The sequence below is a fragment of the Ailuropoda melanoleuca genome, chromosome 14, assembly GCF_002007445.2.
Source record: "Ailuropoda melanoleuca isolate Jingjing chromosome 14, ASM200744v2, whole genome shotgun sequence".
In the NCBI taxonomy this organism is placed as follows: Eukaryota; Metazoa; Chordata; class Mammalia; order Carnivora; family Ursidae; genus Ailuropoda; species Ailuropoda melanoleuca.
The window spans coordinates 21,045,543-21,066,478 of NC_048231.1; the positions used below are offsets into that span (position 1 = coordinate 21,045,543).

The following is a 20,936-nucleotide window of genomic DNA, read 5'->3' on the forward strand; positions in this document are numbered from 1 at the left end:
TCTTGACTTTTAGAAGTCTAGATCAGAGATCAGCAAACATTTTTGGGAAGGGCCAGATGAATATTTTGGACTCATGGGCCATATGATCTCAGTTGCAGCTACTCAGCTCTGCCATTATAATGTGGCAGGAGCCACAGACAATGCATAAAAAAAATGAGCCTGACTGTGTTCCAATAAAACTTTATTTACAATAAAGGGGGCAGGCAAGATTTGACCAGATGGTCATAGTTTGTGGACCTCTGTTCTCGATGGGGGTATTCAGTGAGGATGACCATTGTGTGATGAAATACGTAGTCTATTTCTCCCAATTCCTGGTAAAGGTCAAAGGCAAGTATGGACTAAAGATAAGTATCTGAACAAAAATATTTTAGGGTTTGAAAGTTCAGATCCAATCATAATAGAAAACAAGGATCTTTTTGTCCAATTAGTATTTTGAATCCAAACCTGAAACTCTGTTCTAAAACAATGTTCTATCATTCTGCCCTAAGTTTCTGATTCCTGGTTGATGGAAACTTATTTTTTCTTAGAGTTAAGCACTTCAGTAAAACGTATTGTGTAAATCCAAGGTAAAATCAAATGATGCTGGTGTAAGGAGGTGTGAGACTGCAGGAAGATCAGGGTTGAGTAGCAGATGGAGAAAACAGAGGTCAAGTTTCCACAGTAATAATGAAATAGTATTCACTTTGTGATTTTAACATAGGGCTGATGCCTCCGGTCTCAATGCTAATTGTGATCTTAAACTAATGTGAACACATCAATATCCTATAATGACTCTATTTGTGTAAAAAGATTACACATGGCATGTTAGCAACTTGGTAAATTCTCTAGAAGTATGTTCAAATATCTGTAGGTTCTAATTTAAACAATGTGTCATCCTCCAAAAGGACAATGATTCCCCATCATCCCCCTCCTGTCAGTTTACTGAAATTAGCAGATTTAGCCTCATTTAGACATTTTTTTAGTGTAAGTGAAGCCAAGTTGACAAATTCCACATTGAAAACAAGCACTGATGCCTCAGCAGCAGTCGGGTAATTAGCTAAAAGTTCGTGAACATTAGGGCAGATGTGTAAAGCACATGGTCATGTGATTTCATATGGAACCAAGCACACTGTCATCACTCAGATGTGATATTAATAACAATACAAGGATATCTTGCTCAGCAGAAGTTGAACTGCTCCCAGTCATAAGCGAAATCACACATTCATTCCTTGGAACCTCTTTTCCATCCTCCCTTTCCACACAATCTGGCATGGGGATATGTTGCTTATCTTAGAATGTCTGATTGCCTGTATTGTATTTTCTATTGTCAAACACTAGTAACTAGCTACTATCTGACAGTAAACATTTGGGCAGGAAAAAAATACCATTTTGATCTGCTAAAAACATACAGAAACCCTAATTATTATGAACAGAGAAGTCAACACAATTCATGTGCTAATTAGCATCATACATTAGCTGAGTAGAAGCAAAACACCACAGCCTGGAGTACTGGGACAACATGATGGTAGAGAAGATTATGGGATGAAGCAGGCTATTCTCATGGAATCTTTGAACAGCTGGTCAAATATGCTCCAAGGCTGGCTTTTACCTCTTTTGAAACCTTGACCACTTTCTCACCTGTTACTGTTTACATCTCCTGATTCTGCTACCAAAAGGATTTCCATGGAGCAATGAGGACTATGCAGGGGTTCCCTTTAATTCTTCCAAATAACCAATGCTATGAGGAGGAAACATGGTTCTTTACAGAAGTGTTCCCTTGAGTCTCATGACATAAGCAGGTGCCAGCCCAGGTTTACCCTAAAGGGACTGTGGAAATGCAGGCTGAAATTCCATCTTGGAGCTGAAATGTATCCCAAAACTCCCCAGAGAGCAAAGCTCGGCAGCAGCCACAACTTTCCTTACCACAGTGTCACACCCCTCCCTCTGACATAAGTCACTTCCTCCCCTAAACATAATATAGAGGGTGCCTCTAGGTAGGAGTTAGTTATCCAGCAACTGGACTTTCATTTGTTCATCCAGCAAGTTTTTACTGAATGGCTGCTATGTGCCAAGAATGAGTCCAATGGAGAAGGATGTGACCTACAATATTGTATCTATCATACTAAGTTCATCAATTGGATACTCTTCCCCAACTCAGTTTTGACCATCCTCATTTTTCTGACCACATTGTCCTTCCTTAACTGTGAGATATACAGCACAAACAGGATAAAGGCATTGAACACACACACACCAGTGTCTATATTATTTTTTAAAGGAAATGCTAGTTCTTTTCTCATAAGCCCCTCACAGTATTTGTACTTAGAAATCCTGGCTTTCTAGAAGTCTTTCAACTCTGAATCCAAGACTTTATACTGTATATTAAGTTCATTTATGTCTACCATGTCCTTGCAAGAGACAGTTTAAATGATCACATACCCCACCCCTATAAAATAATGATTGTCTGGAGTAGCTTACCCATAGATCCTACCAGATTTGTGACTGATTTACCCAAGCTGGTTTATAGAATGTGGATTCTAGGGGAATCAGCCTAAGTCATGGTGAGAAATCAATCTAAGTTGGCTGACATTTCCAGGTAACATTATATGATAAATGGGGATGATGGAAGCACTTTCTTCTTGGATATTAAGGGTTTTACGAATATAAGGCCCCATCCCATCCTCTTAGCTTCAAATGGAAAGTAGGATTAGCAATCAGAACCCAAGGTAAAAACTTTATGGAATTATCACAATCTGTGATAATAAGCAAGCCCTCCAAGCTACACATGGAGTGATCGTTTCATTTTTGAGCACCTAATTATCTCTAAGAGATAAAGTGCCCAACAACCCTGCTGGTTTTAGAGAACACGGCCTCCCCCAAGATCCAGTTCATCTCCGTTCAAGCTGGCTGCACCTCCATCCTCTTTCTCCCCCCTGGACTCTGGCTGGCTTTCTCAGTTTGAAATCTTCTGCAGCGTTTCTGGTAAACTGCAATGCTTATCAACCATTCTCCTTATCCTTGGGGGCGTATTGAATATCAGATGAAAACACTACAGAATTGGACAAGCAATTATTTAGTTTTACAATAATTTCTAATGATTAGAGCAAGCTGATTTTCACTTGCAGCAGTCTGAGATGAAGAGGAAAAACTGAGATGAGCTCACCGATCCTCACTTGATTTTCAGCAGTCTGGGAACAGAATGTGATCCGCAAGTTGCACGGTCCAAAGAGTACAAAACAAGATGTAAGCCAGTGCCGCACTTATCCTTAGCTTAGTTGTCTTTTTACAAAATCACGCTGTTCAGGATCTTCTCTCCTGTTGTTTCTCCAAGGTGGTTCTCGCCCACTCTAGCTATCGCTGACCAAAGGAATTCCATGGACACTGTGGGTTGAGGGACAAACATTGACCAAAGGAGCCTGTGACTGACAGCCTTACATGACAGCCATTCAACCCAAAGGCACAGATGAGCTCCTGTAGGATCTTACTTGGGTCTTTGTATATATGGGATTAATGAAACCCCACCATTTCAGATTTACCAATGTCCTAGAAGCTTAGGGTCCAGCCACTGCCTGAAAAGGCCATGTCTGGGCCATACCCTGTGGCATTTGTAATCAGCTGCCTTGTCACTGCCATCAAGAAAATCAATGGGCCACCACATCATATGTTGAATCTTCCCTTCTTTCATTCTCTATTACTTTTTCCTTAAAGCAATCACATGTGTTACCCACTCACTATTTCGGAAGAGAGGTACATTGATTTTTTTTTTAATTCACTCACTTACACATTCATTCTCTGTAATCTTATCGGTGTAACCTGCCCCCCCATCCAAAATAGGATTGTCAGAGAAAATATAGGACATTCCATTCCATTTGAATTTCAGATAAATGACAAATAACTCTTTAGTACAAGAATGTTTCAAAAATTACATGGGGAATACTTATGCTAAAAATGATTCATTGTTTTTCTGGGCATCTTATATTTTTACTTGCTAAATCTGGCAACACTGCCCCCAAGAAAATATCTGAGTCTCTGACAGTCTTCATTACAGATACTGCATTTTGCAAATTGAAGGTTTGTGGGGACCCGGCCTCAAGCAGCTCTATTGGTGCCATTTTCCCAATAGCATTTGCTCACTTTGTCTCTGTGTCACATTTTGGCAATTCTCAGAACATTTCAAACTCTTTCATTATTATTACGTTTAAATTCCTGCAATCTCATGATAAAACTCAAATGGATGAGGACTGGCTTCTTATGGGTGAGCAGTGGTTTCTTGAGATGGAGTCGATACCTGGAGAAGATGCTGTGAATATTGTTGAAACGACAACAAAGAACTTAGAATATGCTTAAATTTAGTTGATAAATGAGAGGCAGGGTTTGATAGGACTGACACCACCTTTGAAAGTTCTGTGGGTAAAATGATATCAAATAGCATCACATGCTATAGAGAAATCGTTCTTGAAAAGAAGAGTCAATCAATGCAGCAAACTTCACTGCTGTCTTATTTTAAGAAATTGCCACATCCGCCCAGACCTTCAGCAGCCACCACCCTGATTGGTCAGCAGCTGTCAACACCGAGGCAAGATCCTCCACCAGCAAAGAGATTATGACTTGCTATAAACTCAGATGATGGTTAGCATTTTTTAGCAATCAAGTGTTTTAAATTAAGGTATGTACATTGGTTTTTTAGACATAATGGTGTTGTACACTTAAGAGACTGCAACATAATGTAAATGTAACTTTTATATGCACTGGGAAACCAAAAAATTTATTTGACTCACTTAACTGTGGAGGTCTGGAACCAAACCTGCATATCTCTGAGGTATGCCTGCAAATAGGTAACTAGGCAACTTTTATAAAATCTAGATATGCAAACTATACCATAAACATGCTCACTTCCAAAGACATCTACCATAATTAATATGTATAAACCCTGAACAATTAAAACCTAGAATGTTTTGAGTACTTAAGCCAGAAGAAGGTAAGTGTTTTCCAGAGTCTTAAAAGCCAATTAAAAGGGGCGCCTGGGTGGTTCAGTTCATTAAGCATCTGACTCGTGATTTCAGCTCAGGTCATGATCTCACGGTCATGGGATCGTGACCCGCATCAGGCTCCATGCTTGGTGTGTAATGTGCTTGAGATTCTCTATCTCCTTTCCCTCCCCCTCTGCCCCCGCCCCTGCCCCTGCTTGCCCTCTCTCTCTTTCTCTCAAATACATAAGTAAATCTTAAAAAAAAAAAAAAAACAGTTGAAAGCTAGGGAGACCATGCTCACATTTCATTTTGGTATTTATATTAATTTGCTGAACCTCACCTAATTCATTCTCTCTCTCCCTCTTTCTCTCTGTCCCCCCTCTAGTTACCTGAACAAGAATAAATACCTGACAGCTATTGACAAAGATGCATTTGGAGGAGTGTACAGTGGACCAACCTTGCTGTGAGTAAGACATATAAAAGAATATGTCAGTCTTTATTTTGTTTTATTTTATTTGGAATGAAGGGGGTCTCTAAGAGGAGCAGCTGATGCTTATGGGTAGGGAATGTTGATGTCTTGGCTAAAGACTTCGCTAGAACTCTTCGGCCCAGCTGTATAGGCTACTGCTTGGCAGAAAGTCCTTGTTCTTTGAGACTCAGAAGGCCTCCCACTCCACCATGCCATCCTGATGCCTCATCAGGAAGTCACCTTGGTGTGGACATTCATGGAGGCCCTCTGTGGAAAAAACCAGCCATTTTGAGCAGCTGCTATTTGCAGAATTCTGAGACACCAGATCTACAAATAGGTGGAATGTACTCTATGCAGGAAAAAATGTGTGTGAATGTGCATTGCACAATGCCTGGCATGAAGAAGGAAGAGTAAAAATAGTTTGATTCATATCTGGTAAAACTTACAATCACTGGAAAAGATGGGACATAATTATTTTTAAAACAGCATGAAAAGATATCTATTTGTGCATTTCTCTGATTTGCATCCCCATAGCTAATAGGTGATCAAGTTCTGTCAATTCTGTTTCTCTCAAGGATCTTTGTCAGTGCCATCTTTCCTATCCCCTGGTTTTACCTTTAGAATCTCACCGTTGAGCATCTATCTGGTCAAGTTCTTGCCAAAGCAGAACACAGCACCCCAGGAGAAATACAAGATAATCCATTAGAGGCAAGAAGAAATATTAGAGGTTCTATTTATACTTAAGTTTTAAAAAATATGAACAAATTAAGTTTTGCTACTATTTTATACACAGATGACTACGGTCCCTCAGGTGTCAGGTAGGGAATGGAGGCATCCGCAGGGAACAGGGGTGATCCACAGTTCAAAGACTTAACATCCACAACTCTCACTTTTAACAATTGTGAGTCCCTTTCAGATTGAATGCACCTAGTTAAATGAATTCACGGCCTTATTTTCTTAACAGATAGGCTTCATAAGAGAGGGCACAGTGACCCTGAAAATCTACGGTACCACATGGGGGTTCTTTGTTAACTCACGGCAAAGTACTTCAAGCAATATGAGTTTTTCTTTCCACAAAAACACAAATGAAAAATTGTGTTGACTTTTTCTGTGATTTTTTTGACCTTGAAGATACTTTTAAAAGACAACCTTAACTGCTCCTTCAAGAAGGTGATATTTCACTAACGAATGTTATTTTCCTGAAGAAATGTGTGCTTTGGAAAGGGCTTTTAAAAACAGGTATTTAAAAATATTTCCATGTTATGTGATTTTCCTGATGAGAATGGTGAATGTCACTTTTGAAAATTATGTTTTGTTAAAACCAGAAATTGAATTTTACCCTGTTGAAGAATATTTCAAATTAATAATTACAGTGGGTTTAAAGTCCATGTGTATAAAATATGAAAATGAAACACCTTTAGGTTAGTGTACAAAGACAACTGATTGACATCTGAGAATATGAATTTCAATAAAAACATGTATTTAATTCCTGAATTGGATTGAGAGATGAGAATCTTAATTTAGTAAGTACAGCCAAGTTTGCCTTATTCCATGTGGAACCATCTATCTTTGTGAGATAACTTTTTCATTGACAGCCATTTAAACCAAAGCCAAAATAAACTGAACGAGAAGCAGACCTCTGGAATAGGTATATCGGAAAGGGTTAAACAGCAATTTTCGAAATTAGTAAAGTATATTTAATTACACTGTTTTTGCTTTAGTGAAAAATCTTTAAAAGTATTATTTATTTTTATCTTGTCCTTTTAAAATGTATGTTTAGTGTTTTTGTAATGTATATAACATGTATTACAGTAGTATGTGTGTGTAAAGCTCAAAAATGTACATATGTTAAAAGCACATACTCAAACATTTTTTACTTGTGAATACGTGATATTGGAAGAATTTAAAGACCAGTGATGAAGACTACAACCACTCACATGGGGGGTCTGCTACAATGTGAATGGCTGGCCCCAGAATTTACATCAAACTATAGCTTCCTTTATGGAGGAAACGTTCCTGTGAGAGCAAAGTTGCCCCAACTAAACAGTGTGCTTCATGAAGTAGTTGGCTTGCATTATACCATAAGCTTCTTACTCTCTTGTCAAGGACTCATAAGAATAAGTTAGCCAATGGGCACCATGCTTTGAGTAGCACTACTCTAGGATCTTAACATGCAATGCTGGTCTCCCATACCCCTCAGGATAAAGACCTTGGTGTGGTATGCAAGGTTCTTTTATAATCTTCAGCTTTGTCTCTCCCACCCTATACACCCCCCACCAATGATCCATCCATATTAGCTCCCCTAGTGCTCCAATTTACATTTGTGGCTATGTTTAACTCCTGTTTTTCATACTGCTTGAAAAATCCTATCACAGCCTTATCTGTCTGATGAGTACTTACTACCACTTTGATATTCAAGCAAAAATCTCCTTCTCTCTGAAGTCATTCTTGACCCTTCTTCTCCTTAGGTAAAGATAAACATTTCTTTTTCTATACTCCAGTACCTCTATATATGTATCTCAAAGCAGCAGTAACATGTTTCTGTCTATCTCTCTGGGAGTTCCTACAGGGCAGGACTATGTCTGTTTTATTTCTATAGTTCTATTTCATCCTACAATGCCTGAAACACAGTGCTAGTTTAACAAATGTTTGCAAAATTGATACAGTATACAATAAATATTTGAATCACACTTCTGTAAATGCTTAGCATTTAAATATCAGTCGCATGATGAGGTACATGCGACACAATCAACCAGTGATGTCTGCAGATTGAAAGTAACGAGAGATTAGGGCTAGAGATGTATTGAGATGCTTTGGAATGTAGGTGGTAATGGGAGATGTGAGTGTGGAGGAAATCTCAATAAATGGATAGAATGGAGACTTCTGATAACCCTCCCCAAGAAAGTAATTTTCCCTGATCCTTCCTTAAACAATATTAAAATGGGAGTATTTTATGAAAAAAGAGCATAAATTAAAAAGCATAAATTCTCAATGACTAAGTGAGTAGAAGAAGTGACATATGGGGGCGCCTGGGTGGCACAGCGGTTAAGCGTCTGCCTTCGGCTCAGGGCGTGATCTCGGCGTTGTGGGATCGAGCCCCACATCAGGCTCCTCTGCTATGAGCCTGCTTCTTCCTCTCCCACTCCCCCTGCTTGTATTCCCTCTCTCGCTGGCTGTCTCTATCTCTGTCGAATAAAAAAAAAAAAACTTTAAAAAAAAAAAAAAAAAAAAAGAAGTGACATATGAGTAAGTGGTCTTGAAAAACCAAGAGAGTAAGTCGTGTCTTGAAAAATCAAGAGAAAACTGCATGCTAACTATGCTGATTCAAAATCACTAAATCTAGGAAATATGTCATCGGTTAAATTGTAAGTATTCTGCAGGTGGGTGTATAGGTGACACTGGAGTTGGAAGGCTTTAAGAACTTCACCTGTTCCCTAGGTCTCCTCTCCCACCTTGCACAGGTGAGCAACTACTTTTTATTGACTCCAGAAGAAAAGTAGAGTCTACTTTCTGTTAAAATGTCATCACCACAGTTGAAGGATAATAGGCACAGTTGAGGGTAGAAGTGAAGCACTGTTCTGCAAACAGGATTATGTGAAAGTTTACATACTAAAATGCAAGACCAACAAGTTTCTTATCCACTCAACTCACAGAATACTATCATCAAAGTTAATACCTTCCAAATAGGAGATTACAGTTCTGGGGAGGCTGACAACCCCAAGGAAAGAAAAAACCTACAAAAATGCTCATTGATATTTCCCCAAAGACACTGAAGTAAAGCCCATCAGGCAACAAACCAACACACACAGAGCTTTCCATAAGCCTCCCCCACAAATATGAACACACATCCAAGGATTCCCAAACCTTAGGGGAAAGCTGTTGACATGAAAAACAGAGACTAGAACAGAGAAGGGAATTTTAAAGGAATAGAGATAAAGCAAGAAACAGAAAGCTTTAATAAAAAATTATAACAAATATCCTCAGAGAGATAGTTTTTCATCCATAACTTAACTCCTTATATAGTAATATTCTGAAAACAAGAAAAAGCTTTTGAGTCCTAGAATAAAACATAGGGAAAACTTTCTTGACATAAATCTTAGCAAGGATTTTTTAGATATGACACCAAAAGCACAAGCAACAAAAGCAAAAATAATCTAGTGGGACTACATTAAATGAAAAAGGTTCTGCACAGCAAAGTAAACACTCAGTAAAATGAAAAGGCAACCTACAGAATAGGAAAAAATATTTGCAAATCATATGTCTGATAAGAAGTTAATACCCAAGATATATAAGGAACTCTTACAAATCAATTAAAAAAATAATCCAATTGAAAAATGGGCAAAGGAGGTGAACAGGCATATTTCCAAAGCTCCAAGTAAGAGGCAATTTCCAGTTACAAGTTGAATAAGTTTTGGGGACATACAAATGGCCAACAGGTACATGAAAAGGTGTTCAGCATCAGTAACTATTAGGAAAATGCAAATCAAAACCATGAGATGTCACCCCACACATGTTAGAATGGCTATTATCAAAGAGAGAAGAGAGAACAAGTGCTGACAAGGATATGAAGAAAAAGAAACACTTGCGTGCTGTTGGTAGGGATATAAACTGGTACAGCCATTACAAAGAACAGTACAGAAGTTCCTCAAAAAATTAAAATTAGAACTATCACATGATCCAGCAATCCCATGTCTGGGTGTATATCCAAAGGAAATGAAATCACTACATTGTGGCTGAGATATCTGCCTTGCCATATGTTCATTGCAGCATTATTACAATAAGTAAAACATGGAAACAACCTAAGCATTCATCAATGAATGGATAGATAAAGAAAAGATGGTATGTGTATATATATAATGAAACATTACTCAGTCATGAGAAATCCTGCCATTTGCAACAACATGGAGGAAACTTAAGGCCATTATGCTAAGTGAAATAAGTCAGACAGGGAACAATAAATACTATAGGGTCTCATTTACATGTGGAACTTATAAAAGCCAAACTCATAGAAACAGAGAGTAGATTGGTTGCCAGGGGCAGAGGGTGGGGGAAATGGGGAAATGTTAGTCAAAGGGTACACAATTTCCAGTTATAAGTTGAATAAGTTCTGGGAATCTAATGTACAGCATGGTGACTATACTTTAATAGTACTGTATTGTATACTTAAAAGTTGCTAAGAGATCTTAAAAGTTCTCCCCACACATACATACAAAAAGAAATGCTGGCTGTGCGAGGTAATGGATGTGTTAACTAACTTATTGTGTTAATCACTTCACAATATATACATATATATTGTGCAAATCATCACATTGTTTACTTTAAACTTACACAATGCTATATGTGAATTATATCTCAATAAACCTGGGGGGAAAGGAAGAATCCTTGGAAATGAAAAATATGGTAGTTAGGGTCATAGGTAAATGCATATATAACTTTAGGATGTATTATTTTAAGATTTTATTTATTTATTTGAAAGAGACAGAAGCAGACTCCCCACTGAGCAGGGAGCCCAATGTGGGGCTTGATCCCAGAACTCTGGGATCATGACTCGAGCCCAAGGCAAACACTCAACCAAATGAGCCACCCAGGCGCCCCCAACTTTAGGATATTTTGACAGCCCATTCCCACAAAGGGTTTTATCAGTCTGAGTTCCACCAACCAATCATTCAGTGTCTGTTTCTTCAGGCTTGCTTTAATGTCTAACATTCTTATGGGTGATAGGTAAGAAATGGTATCTCCATATAGTTTTACTTTGCATTTCTCTAGTTATGAGTATGGTTGGACATCTTGCTATCTTTTTGTCTGGTTAAGTATATCTGTTCTTATTTTTTCCACATTTTTCCTAATAGGTTTTATGTTTCCTTGCCCTAAAATTTTTATAGTTATTTATAGACCATAGTTATTATATCTTTATATATGATATCATTTGTCAGTACATTTTCCCATTTTGTTGTCAGCTGATTTTGTTTATAGTGGAGGAAAAATATGATAGCCAAGGCACACACAAAATTAAGCAGTTTTCAAAGATAGAGTGGAAAACATCTCCCAGAAAAGAGAACACACAAAAATAAGATATGGAATAGAGGAGAGAAAAGATAAGAAAATTGTAAGTTCAAACTAGGTGGTCCAATACCCAAGTAACAAAACTTTTAGGAGGGGGAAATAAAAACAAAAAAAGGAAATTGTGGGAGATGTTTTCCCATAAATGAAGGAAATGAGTTTTCAGAATAAAAAGACCCAGAAAGAATTCTCGTGAATGAAAAAGAGCTCATGGAGGTACTTCATAAGTTATGAAAATGCTGTGATACGGAGAATATCCTAGAAGCTTCTAAAGAGAAAAATCATGTTATCTGTAAAGATTGAAGAATCAGAATGCCATCAATCTTCTTAACAGTAACACTGAAAGATAGAAAATGATAGATTACATCCCTCAAATTCTGAGGGAAAGTGATTCCAAACTATCAAGGATAAAGGTAAAATAAAGACATTTTCAGACATGAAAAGTCTCAAAAACCTGATTTCCTATTCACCTTTTCTTAGAAAGAAAAGAAAGAGAAAAATGAGGAATTCAGAAACAGTGATCAACGCAGGAAAGAAACAAATGGAATTCCCAGGATGACCAGAGGTCCTGGAAATCTTGAGACAAAGAAGTCTACCCTAGAGCTGAAGGAGAGCTCCAGGAGAAAGTTCTAGAAGTAAAATGGATTGCTAGGCTGTGATAGCCATACAGGATTGACTGTATGAAAAACTGTTTTGGTAGATGTTTTAGAGAATTTTGGAGCATATGCAAGACTTAGCAAGAGGTCCACTCAAACCAAGGTATGTAAATAAAAGAGAGAGAGAGATTTCATAAAGAAAGAAAGCTACACAAGAAAGGAAATGAAATCAGGATACGTAGAGTTGTAATAAGCAAAATATTAAATCTAGGTTTAACCAAATATGTCCTAAAACTATTTTGGGAGATTAGAGGGAGTGTCAGGAGAATGTGTGTGTGGGGTAATGGAAGGGAGCTAAATCTTCATCTTCCATAGCAGGAAGTCAGTGGGTGAATCAAAAAACCAATAAACTGAGAAATATTTACAATTATGGAAAAAAATACCTGTGAAAAGTTAAAAGTAGTTGTTTCCGGGGCATCAGAAAGCAGACTGCGGGGAGAAATGGCCCAGCGGCCTGCTGTTTGTATTACCAAGCTTCCAGTGTAAGTTGCTTTTTAAAATAGGTCCACACATTATTTTAATGAAAATTAGAATTTAATTTAAAAAGAAAACCACAAAGCACAGGGAGAGAAGACAATGGAGATGGCAGCATTTGAAAAGCCAGTAGCAGGAAAATACAGAGTGGACAAAGAGTTCAATCTCACTTTTCAAATTTCAAGCACAGTTGTCTTAAAATGCATGTATTAACTAACTATGCGTGGCTTTATGACATCACCTTAATTCTTGTCTTGAACTTTCGTCAAAATCTTTGTTACTGTATTTCCCACAAACCTTCTCCCCATTAACTAGATTTTAAGATCCTAAGGAAATCGATTATGTCTTACACTTTTTGTAATTCCCCCACTTCAAAAGACAAGACAGCAAGTACTCAATAAATATTTGATAATTGTAACCTCATACCGAATAGCCATGATTTGGCTGTGATTTGGTATAAAAACCAAACTTGGAAAATCTTAAACTCCAACTAAAGAGAATAGAAATGGATGGTATACATATTTCTGCTTCATAAAGATATTAGAACACAGTCATTTCTAACAGTCAACAAAAACAGTCAAACTTGCCCATTCATTTTACCATCTTTTTTCAAGGTCACTTCTCAAAAAAGAATCTAATTCAAAACAGGTGCAACATCTAAAGTGAGATCTATTCTCCAATCATTGCTATTCGAAAAAAAAATACCCTTTTAAATTTAGTTCAGGAGTTTAATATTTTTTACTTATTGATTTTTTCAATCAGGATATGCAATCTCATTTTCCATTTTTATGCTTTCCATTTTTGATTATCTTGTTTTCTTTTAATCTTATTTTGAAAGAGAAGCTCTTGGTGTTTATAATCCCAAAGGAAAGAACACACTGAAATGCAATGCCTTCCATAATAACCAGAGTTCTCTAAGGTCTAAATTATGTAACCCACATTAATAAGCACTTAACTTACTATTGAAAATTACTATAATAGTCCCACTTACTATTATAAGTATCTCCCAAGAAGAGGACATCTCTGTAACAATATCCTTGAGTTTCTAGAACATGTCTCAACAAAAATAAACTTTTGTTGCTGTTAGCTGATCAAATTAATCATTTAAAATCTAAAAAGGTCATGGCACTGCCATCTTGGTTTACAAAAGAATAAGCTTTTTATATTCTTTTCTTTACTCAATGAATTTCACAAAATCATACTATTAGGTGGCTGAAAAACGGTGGCAGAGTTCTTTTGGGCATGTCTGAGGTCCATAGGTATGCTGAATACATGATTTTCTAGGTTGATCCTGGACAAAATTATTTTTTTATTGAGGTACAATTTACATACTATAGCATGCAGTGTACAGTTTGATGAGTTTGGGCAAAATTATGTTATTGTATCCTAGTCCAGGCTTAGAACATTTTCATCACCCAGAAAGTTCCCTTCATGGCCCAGCTTCCATAGACAACCACAGATCTATTTGTTTTTCTTGTGTAAAAATCTAGGAGTAAAGTTGTCAGGTCACAGGATAGATGTACATTTAACTATGTAGGAAATACTGTCCCCAAAAATCCATTTTCTATTCAAACCAGAGTGGTATGAAAATTTCACACTCACTAACCTGTTGTTTTGTCAGTCTTTTTGATTTAGCCATTCTAGTTGCTATAAAGTGGTATCTCATTGTGGCTTACTCTGTTTTTCCCTGATTATTAATGATGTTGAGCATCTTTTCATGTATCTAGTAACCATCTGTATATCTTCTTTTGTCAAGCGTCTGTTCAAATATCTTACCTTATTTAATTGAGTTGTCTTTTTATTACTGAGTTGTGATCCTGAGTGAATTTTAGGCCTAAATGAAGTCAGTTTTAGTCCTAACCCCCAGCCCTCTACCATCCATAGTTATCCTCTCTTTCCCTTTTCTCTTTCCTTTCTAAGGAGAAATAGCTAATCTGAAGCTTACTCATCAAAGTGTTCATTTACTCACTTATTCTGCAGGCATTTTACTGAGCACCTACTGAACTCCATGAATGTTATAGGGGTAAGACACAACTTCTGCTTTTAAAGAGGTTACAGTTGGGGCACCTGGGTGGCTCAGTCAGTTAAGAGTCTGCCTTCAGCTCAGGGCGTGATCTCAGGGTCCTGGGATCGAGCCCCACGTTGGCTTGGTCTACTTGTGGAGATCTACTTCTCCCTCTCCCTCTGCCCCTCCCGCTCCCCCAGCCTGTGCTTGCTCTCTCACGCTCTCTCTCAAATAAATAAAATCTTTAAAAGTAAACAAAGAGGTTACAGTGAAATTTAGGAGAAATGTGCATAAGTAACTGTAAGTTTAATGTAAAAAGAGCCATGGGAGGTATTTAGAGAATCAAGATACCATTTCTAGGTAGGGTGACCAGCAAAGGCCTCATTAAAGAAGGTCATATTTGAGATGGCTTTCAGATGAGGGGTAGAATTGCAACAGACAGAGATGGAGTTATGAGAGAAAGAACAAAGGCAAGTCTATAGAAAAAACATAGGATGTGTTCAAAGAATAGTAACAAAAAGAACAAGAAAACATAACTTGGGCCAAAGGGTAGTGTTGGAAAACTGTGTTGTGTTGAAATCATATTATGGGGAACATGACCTGACTCAGGAAGTTAAGGATGGCTCACTGAAGAATTAGCATGCAAATATTAGTAATAGCTATATAATCCATTCCAGTTTGTGGCCCTCTTCAACGCACCCCCATCTTCTTTCCTTCACCTTTGCACACCCTCGGCCCTTACTGTCTTAGTCCTGAATACTCGTGTCCCAGCCACTGTGCCGTGACTGCTCGTCTGCACCTCCTGGCTATTTGGCAGGCACTGGACCTTCCCAGAGAGAGGGAGATTGCACCCAAAGACCTAATCAGCCTGGCACCATTTGTCTCCTTTCTGTGCATTCCAGGCAGCTCTCTTGGAGAGGAAGGGAACCTTGTAAGTTAGAAAACCAGAGGAGGTTTGTTTGCTAGGCTGCTCTGCTCACAGGACTGAGAAATAAGCTGCAAAGACAAACATACTCTTACAGTTCCCGGCTCGGGTATCAAGCCAGACCTGTGCCAAGGGAGCCAAGTTATTGGGCAAACAACGGAAGCAGGTCCCCCCTCCCTCTAAGACACACACCTGTGTCTCCAGAGGCAAGGAGGTGGCTTGCGACCATTTTGTGGAGTCCTTGAGAGCTATGAGGAAGGTCACAGAAGAAGTGGAGGAGAAAGAGTAGACAGCTACCTTTCCAGAATTGTGTGCATGCTGGCTTCTTGCTGATCAAAAGAGAATAGTCTACTTCCGCCCTAGGAATCTTCAGACTGGAAGAGTTGTGCCAACAACTCAGGATGGTTGGATAACACGCAAAAAATTCAAATTTATTGACCAGTAGCATCGCTTACTACTGTAGCCACTGATATGAGAAAACAGGGCTAATACTTAAAGCCACAGCAATCTGTCATGGTAGGGTTACGTTTTAGAGAAATTTACATTTCTGCATATACATTGACAGAGCATTCCCAAACTAGAGTGCTGACTCTTGGTAGGAGAGAGATGATGGAGTTATTACAAAGGTCCTCAAGGTCGTAGAAACATTTGTATTTCTTCAACTGACTAAAAGTGCAACTACTATCATCCTCAAAAGTCTTTAACTGAAAGAGTTCTCCAAAGCACTGAGAGCAGTGGCCTCCAATGATCATGCATTTTACACCAGGGGATTCAGTCTGAATAAATGTTTTCATATCTATGCCAAGCCGAAAAGTAAACTAGAATGACTTTTCATCTCTAAGAAAGAATAATTCACAAACCCATTAACTGTTTCTCGTAACATGGTTTTGCTAAAGTTAATTCTTTAAAAGCTTGTCACCTTGATCAAAACTGATAGAACATGAAAGAAGATTTGCTGAGTCTGAGTTCTAGGGGGAAAAAAAATGCTTGCAAATTATTCTAAATCATATCAATTCTGAACAGTTTTATTAACTTATCACTGCTCTTTAGCCAGGAATCCTCAACAGTGAAAAATCTTAAGAACAAAAAATAAGTAGGAGCACTTTTTCTTTGCAACTTTCAGTGTAGGTGATCTGCATGTCAGTGAGTGCCTCCTAGGCTCTATGCTAAACATTTTTATATAAACTATTTTATTTCATCCCATCGACCCCAAAGAATTCTGACCTAATGCTACTTTTCTCATATTTTTTGGTGATTTCACCCATATCAAGTCTCAATTACTTGTGCGGTTAAAGAAGAAAAATAAGATTGCATAGGGCCAAATAGCCAAGGCAAATATAATGTTATGTAGAAAGTTATACTCATGATTTTATAATTAATTAGAAGATGCTGGCAATAGGCTTACTGATAGGAGGGATAAATCAACCTAGGATTAAATTTTTCAATAAATAACCCACAACATAAGCACAAGAAGCAGTTTTTGGTGTGTACAATGAGGCACTCAGTTCTTCCCAAGTAAGTATGGATGAGCGCTAAATTCTTTGACTCTTCTGACATTTTTGCTCTTGGGACAGATGGAAGGAAATAAGGTAGTTAAGGGTTTTCATTTTGACACAATATTTCTATCAAGTCACTGAAATCCATTTCGTTAATTATGTTCTGCTCCTGAGTCTAAAGGAAATAAACACCTTAAAAGAAATTGGACTTTTCATTTCTCACAGGCAGCATTGAGGTCAATCCTTTAGCCACTGTGGTGATGGTCATTGTGTATGTGTGTTGAGGAGGGAGAGAGGATTCAACACTGAGGACAAGGATAGGTTTGTGTTTAGCATCTGGCTATTGGCAATAAATTGCCATCATTTCCTCTCGTCATTGTGTGGTAGAGAGCCGAACTTACTGAATTACAGCATATGGATAGTTTGTCTTTGAAGAATCCATTATGCTAAGATAGTAAACTCTGTGCGATTTTGTCTCACAGGTCATGGAAGCTACAGGCTTAAAAGAAATGTAATTATATAGGGGCACCTGGGTGGCTCAGTCGTTAAGCATCTGCCTTCGGCTCAGGGCGTGATCCTGGCGTTATGGGATGGAGCCCCACACCAGGCTCCTCTACTATGAGCCTGCTTCTCCCTTTCCCACTCCCTCTGCTTGTGTTCTCTCTCTCCCTGGCTGTCTCTATCTCTGTCAAATAAATAAATAACATCTTTAAAAAAAAAAAAGAAATGTAATTATATAAACTTGAAAGGGAGAAAAAGAGGATAACAAGTGATATCTGACTTACAAAGCAATTTTATATATACACAAAGACTTCAGGGAACGTTTAGAAATTTATGATCATCTGCATCTTTGGACTAGCGTTTTCTTATTATTAATGGCAGCCATTATTGAGCTTCCGCTGTGTTCTCAGTTCTTTACAGATAGTAGATCGCCTTGAGCCTTTTTAACTCTTCACTGGCAGGTGTTATTATCCCTATTTAACGAATGAGAAACTGAGGTGCAGAGATGTTAGGTAAGTTCCCGAGGTCACGTGGACATAAGTGATGGTTCTAGAATGCAAACCCAGCACTAACTAACCCAGAAACACCATCGCTTCCTCGCACACGAGGTTAATCCCTCTCACGTGGGATTATTTTTGCATCTCTTGTTCTCCAACTTTGCTAGAACATTTTCTTAAATTTCTGCTTAAAATGGTGCAGGTCTTTAGCATCTTCCTCAGAAAAAAGCCAAAGTCCTCACAAATAGCATTCAAAGACATCGCTGTAACAGCCTCCTACCCATGACCTGTTCTCTGATTCCACCTCCTACTTCTTTCCTCCTCATCACGCCAGCCACACTGAACAGTTGCACTTAGGGGTTGTGCGCTGTCTTCTCTGTACAGAAGGCTCTTTCCCCAGATATCCAAGAGGTGCTACTTCACCTCCTTCAAGTTTTTGCTTAGAAGTTATCTTCTCATTGAGGTCTTCCCTCAACACCCTATTTAAATTTGCAAGCTGCCCACCACTCCTCATCGCACTTCCCTGCACTGTGTTTCTCCATGGTGCTTATTACTCTCACCATCTGGATGTCTAACAGGCATCTCAAACTCAGCCTGTCCAAAACTGAGGCCCTGATCTCTCCCTCCACACCTGCCTCACTTGCAGCCTTCCCCATCTCAGGAAATGGCAACTCCATTCTTTTAGTTGCAGACCAGAAATCTCAGAGTCATTTTTGACTCCCCTCTTTCCCACTCATATCCAATCCATGAGAAGTTCTGTTGGCTCTACCTTTTAAATCTATACAAACTTCAGCCATTCTCAGCATCTCCAGTGCCCCCCCTCTGGTCCAAGGCACCATCCTCTCTATTGTTGGTCTCCTTGTTTCCACCCTTTGCTCTCTTTGGTTTACTTTCAAAGCAATAGCCAAATTGATCCTTTTAAAATAAGTCCAATTACACCACTCCTCTGAATACTCTCGATCTCACTCTGATAAAAAGACAAAGTCCTTCTGATGGCCTACTACGCACACATGATCTGGCTCCCCATTACATCTTGGACTTCTCCCATGTTTCTTACTCCCCCGCTGTCTCAGCCCCCACCACACTGGCCTCCTTGCTTCTTCAAACACAGCAGGTACACTCTCACCTCAGGGCCTTGGCACTAGCTGGTATGTCTGCCTGTATTGTTCTTGCCTCAGATATCAACATGCTTCTCTCCCTCACCTCCTTCAGACCTCTGCTCTACTATCTCCTCCATGAGGCCTTTCCTGACACCCTCCCCAATTGCACCCCCACTTTGGAGCTCTTCCTTTCCTCTTCCTGGTATTCCTTTTCCCCATAGTTATTATTATCAAATATACTCTATGTTTTTTTTTCAATTGTCCCTCTCTTTCCACTAGAATATAAGCATGAGAAGATTAAGAATTTCTGCCTGTTTAGTTTACTGCTATAGCCCTAGCTCCTAGCATCAGAAATCAATACGTAGAAAGCAATCAATAACTATTTGTTGAGTAAATTCATATCATGTTTTTAAATTCTTATAATCAATCAGGGTCACTCTCTTGAATGCAAAACTTTTAGGCCCTTAATGTATTTCCGAGTCAGCATTAATAAATTAGTTAAACTGCCTTTTAAGCAGTAAATTAATCTTCTTTCTCTTTTAGATGCATTTCATCTACCAATTTGCAAATGTGACTACACATCTCTAATGGGTCAGCTTCTGCCTATTGACCTTTAGAAAAAAGCCCACATTTATTACAAGCAAACATAAGAGACCTGCAATTGCTGCTGAAGCACTGGCAAGCTAAGTAGTGCTTACTTCACTGCAACTGAAGTCATCAAAGGTTCATCTTAAATAATAATGACAATACATCTCATAAAAATGGAAATTGTTCCAGTGTTTGGGGATGTTAGGGTACATAATTGCTTGAGGAGCAATTTGTTCTTCGTATGACATCGAATATCAATTGGCTGTTTTTTGTCTTCCTGGCATCATTCAGACTCCGTGATATTCTTGCCCTGTATATAACCCTGCAGATCTCACCCTCTCCAAATTCATGTCCTGTTACTTTCATTAGACACTTCACTTGAGATGGTTCCCATGAGCTAGACAATTAGGCTTCCAATTGTCTGCCAGGCTGAGCTCAGCTGCATTCTGTTTTGTGAGTAAATACTTGCTAGAGACAAATTCTCAGGAAGCTCAGAGCCCATCACTTGATGAGCCGTTTGTGGAAAGTGCTCAGGTCACTAAGAGAGAGGGCAACCCTCTAGCTTGCAGGTTTCCTTCCATATGACTGTACTCACAAATCATTTCAGATCTCTTTATTGCTGATAGCTACTCTCCATATTCTCTCACTCAGAAAACGAAATTTTTAATTTTACATTTTGAAAGTTTTATTTTAGAAAAGAGTACACTATTAATAAATCCTGGATTCAAAGTGGTCGAATAAAAATTTTGGTGAATGAGGAAAGATACAGCTTCAAACAGCTTAAAGTGATCCCTGCCTGGTTGAGTTCGGGGCTTTCGGCAGACTGAGGCTCTTTCTCTCCATCAACTCCAGAGATGGGAAACTGTTTAGTTGTCTAATCATCTGGCTGACTCAGTACTCAACGAGTGTTTGTTCTAAGCTCTTGTGCAGGTATACATGCTAAATGGAGTAATGATTAAGAGTAATACACTGAGGGGCGCCTGGGTGGCACAGCGGTTAAGCGTCTGCCTTCGGCTCAGGGCGTGATCCCGGCATTATGGGTTCGAGCCCCACATCAGGCTCCTCTGCTATGAGCCTGCTTCTTCCTCTCCCACTCCCCCTGCTTGTGTTCCCTCTCTCACTAGCTGTCTCTATCTTTGTCAAATAAATAAGTAAAATCTTTAAAAAAAAAAAAAAGAGTAATACACTGAACCTAAGCTTTTATTTCCTCTCCCTCCTA

The 20,936-nt window shown here is 38.6% G+C and overlaps 1 protein-coding gene across 1 annotated transcript in view; it reads left to right on the top strand.

Moving 5' to 3' along the window:
- The window catches only part of TSHR (thyroid stimulating hormone receptor), a 160,976-nt gene that overhangs the window by 130,306 nt on the left and 9,734 nt on the right, over positions 1-20,936 (top strand). The window contains exon 9 of the mRNA XM_034643266.1: positions 5,332-5,409. Coding sequence (XP_034499157.1) covers positions 5,332-5,409 — 78 coding nt within the window. The remainder of the gene's footprint in view (positions 1-5,331; positions 5,410-20,936) is intronic.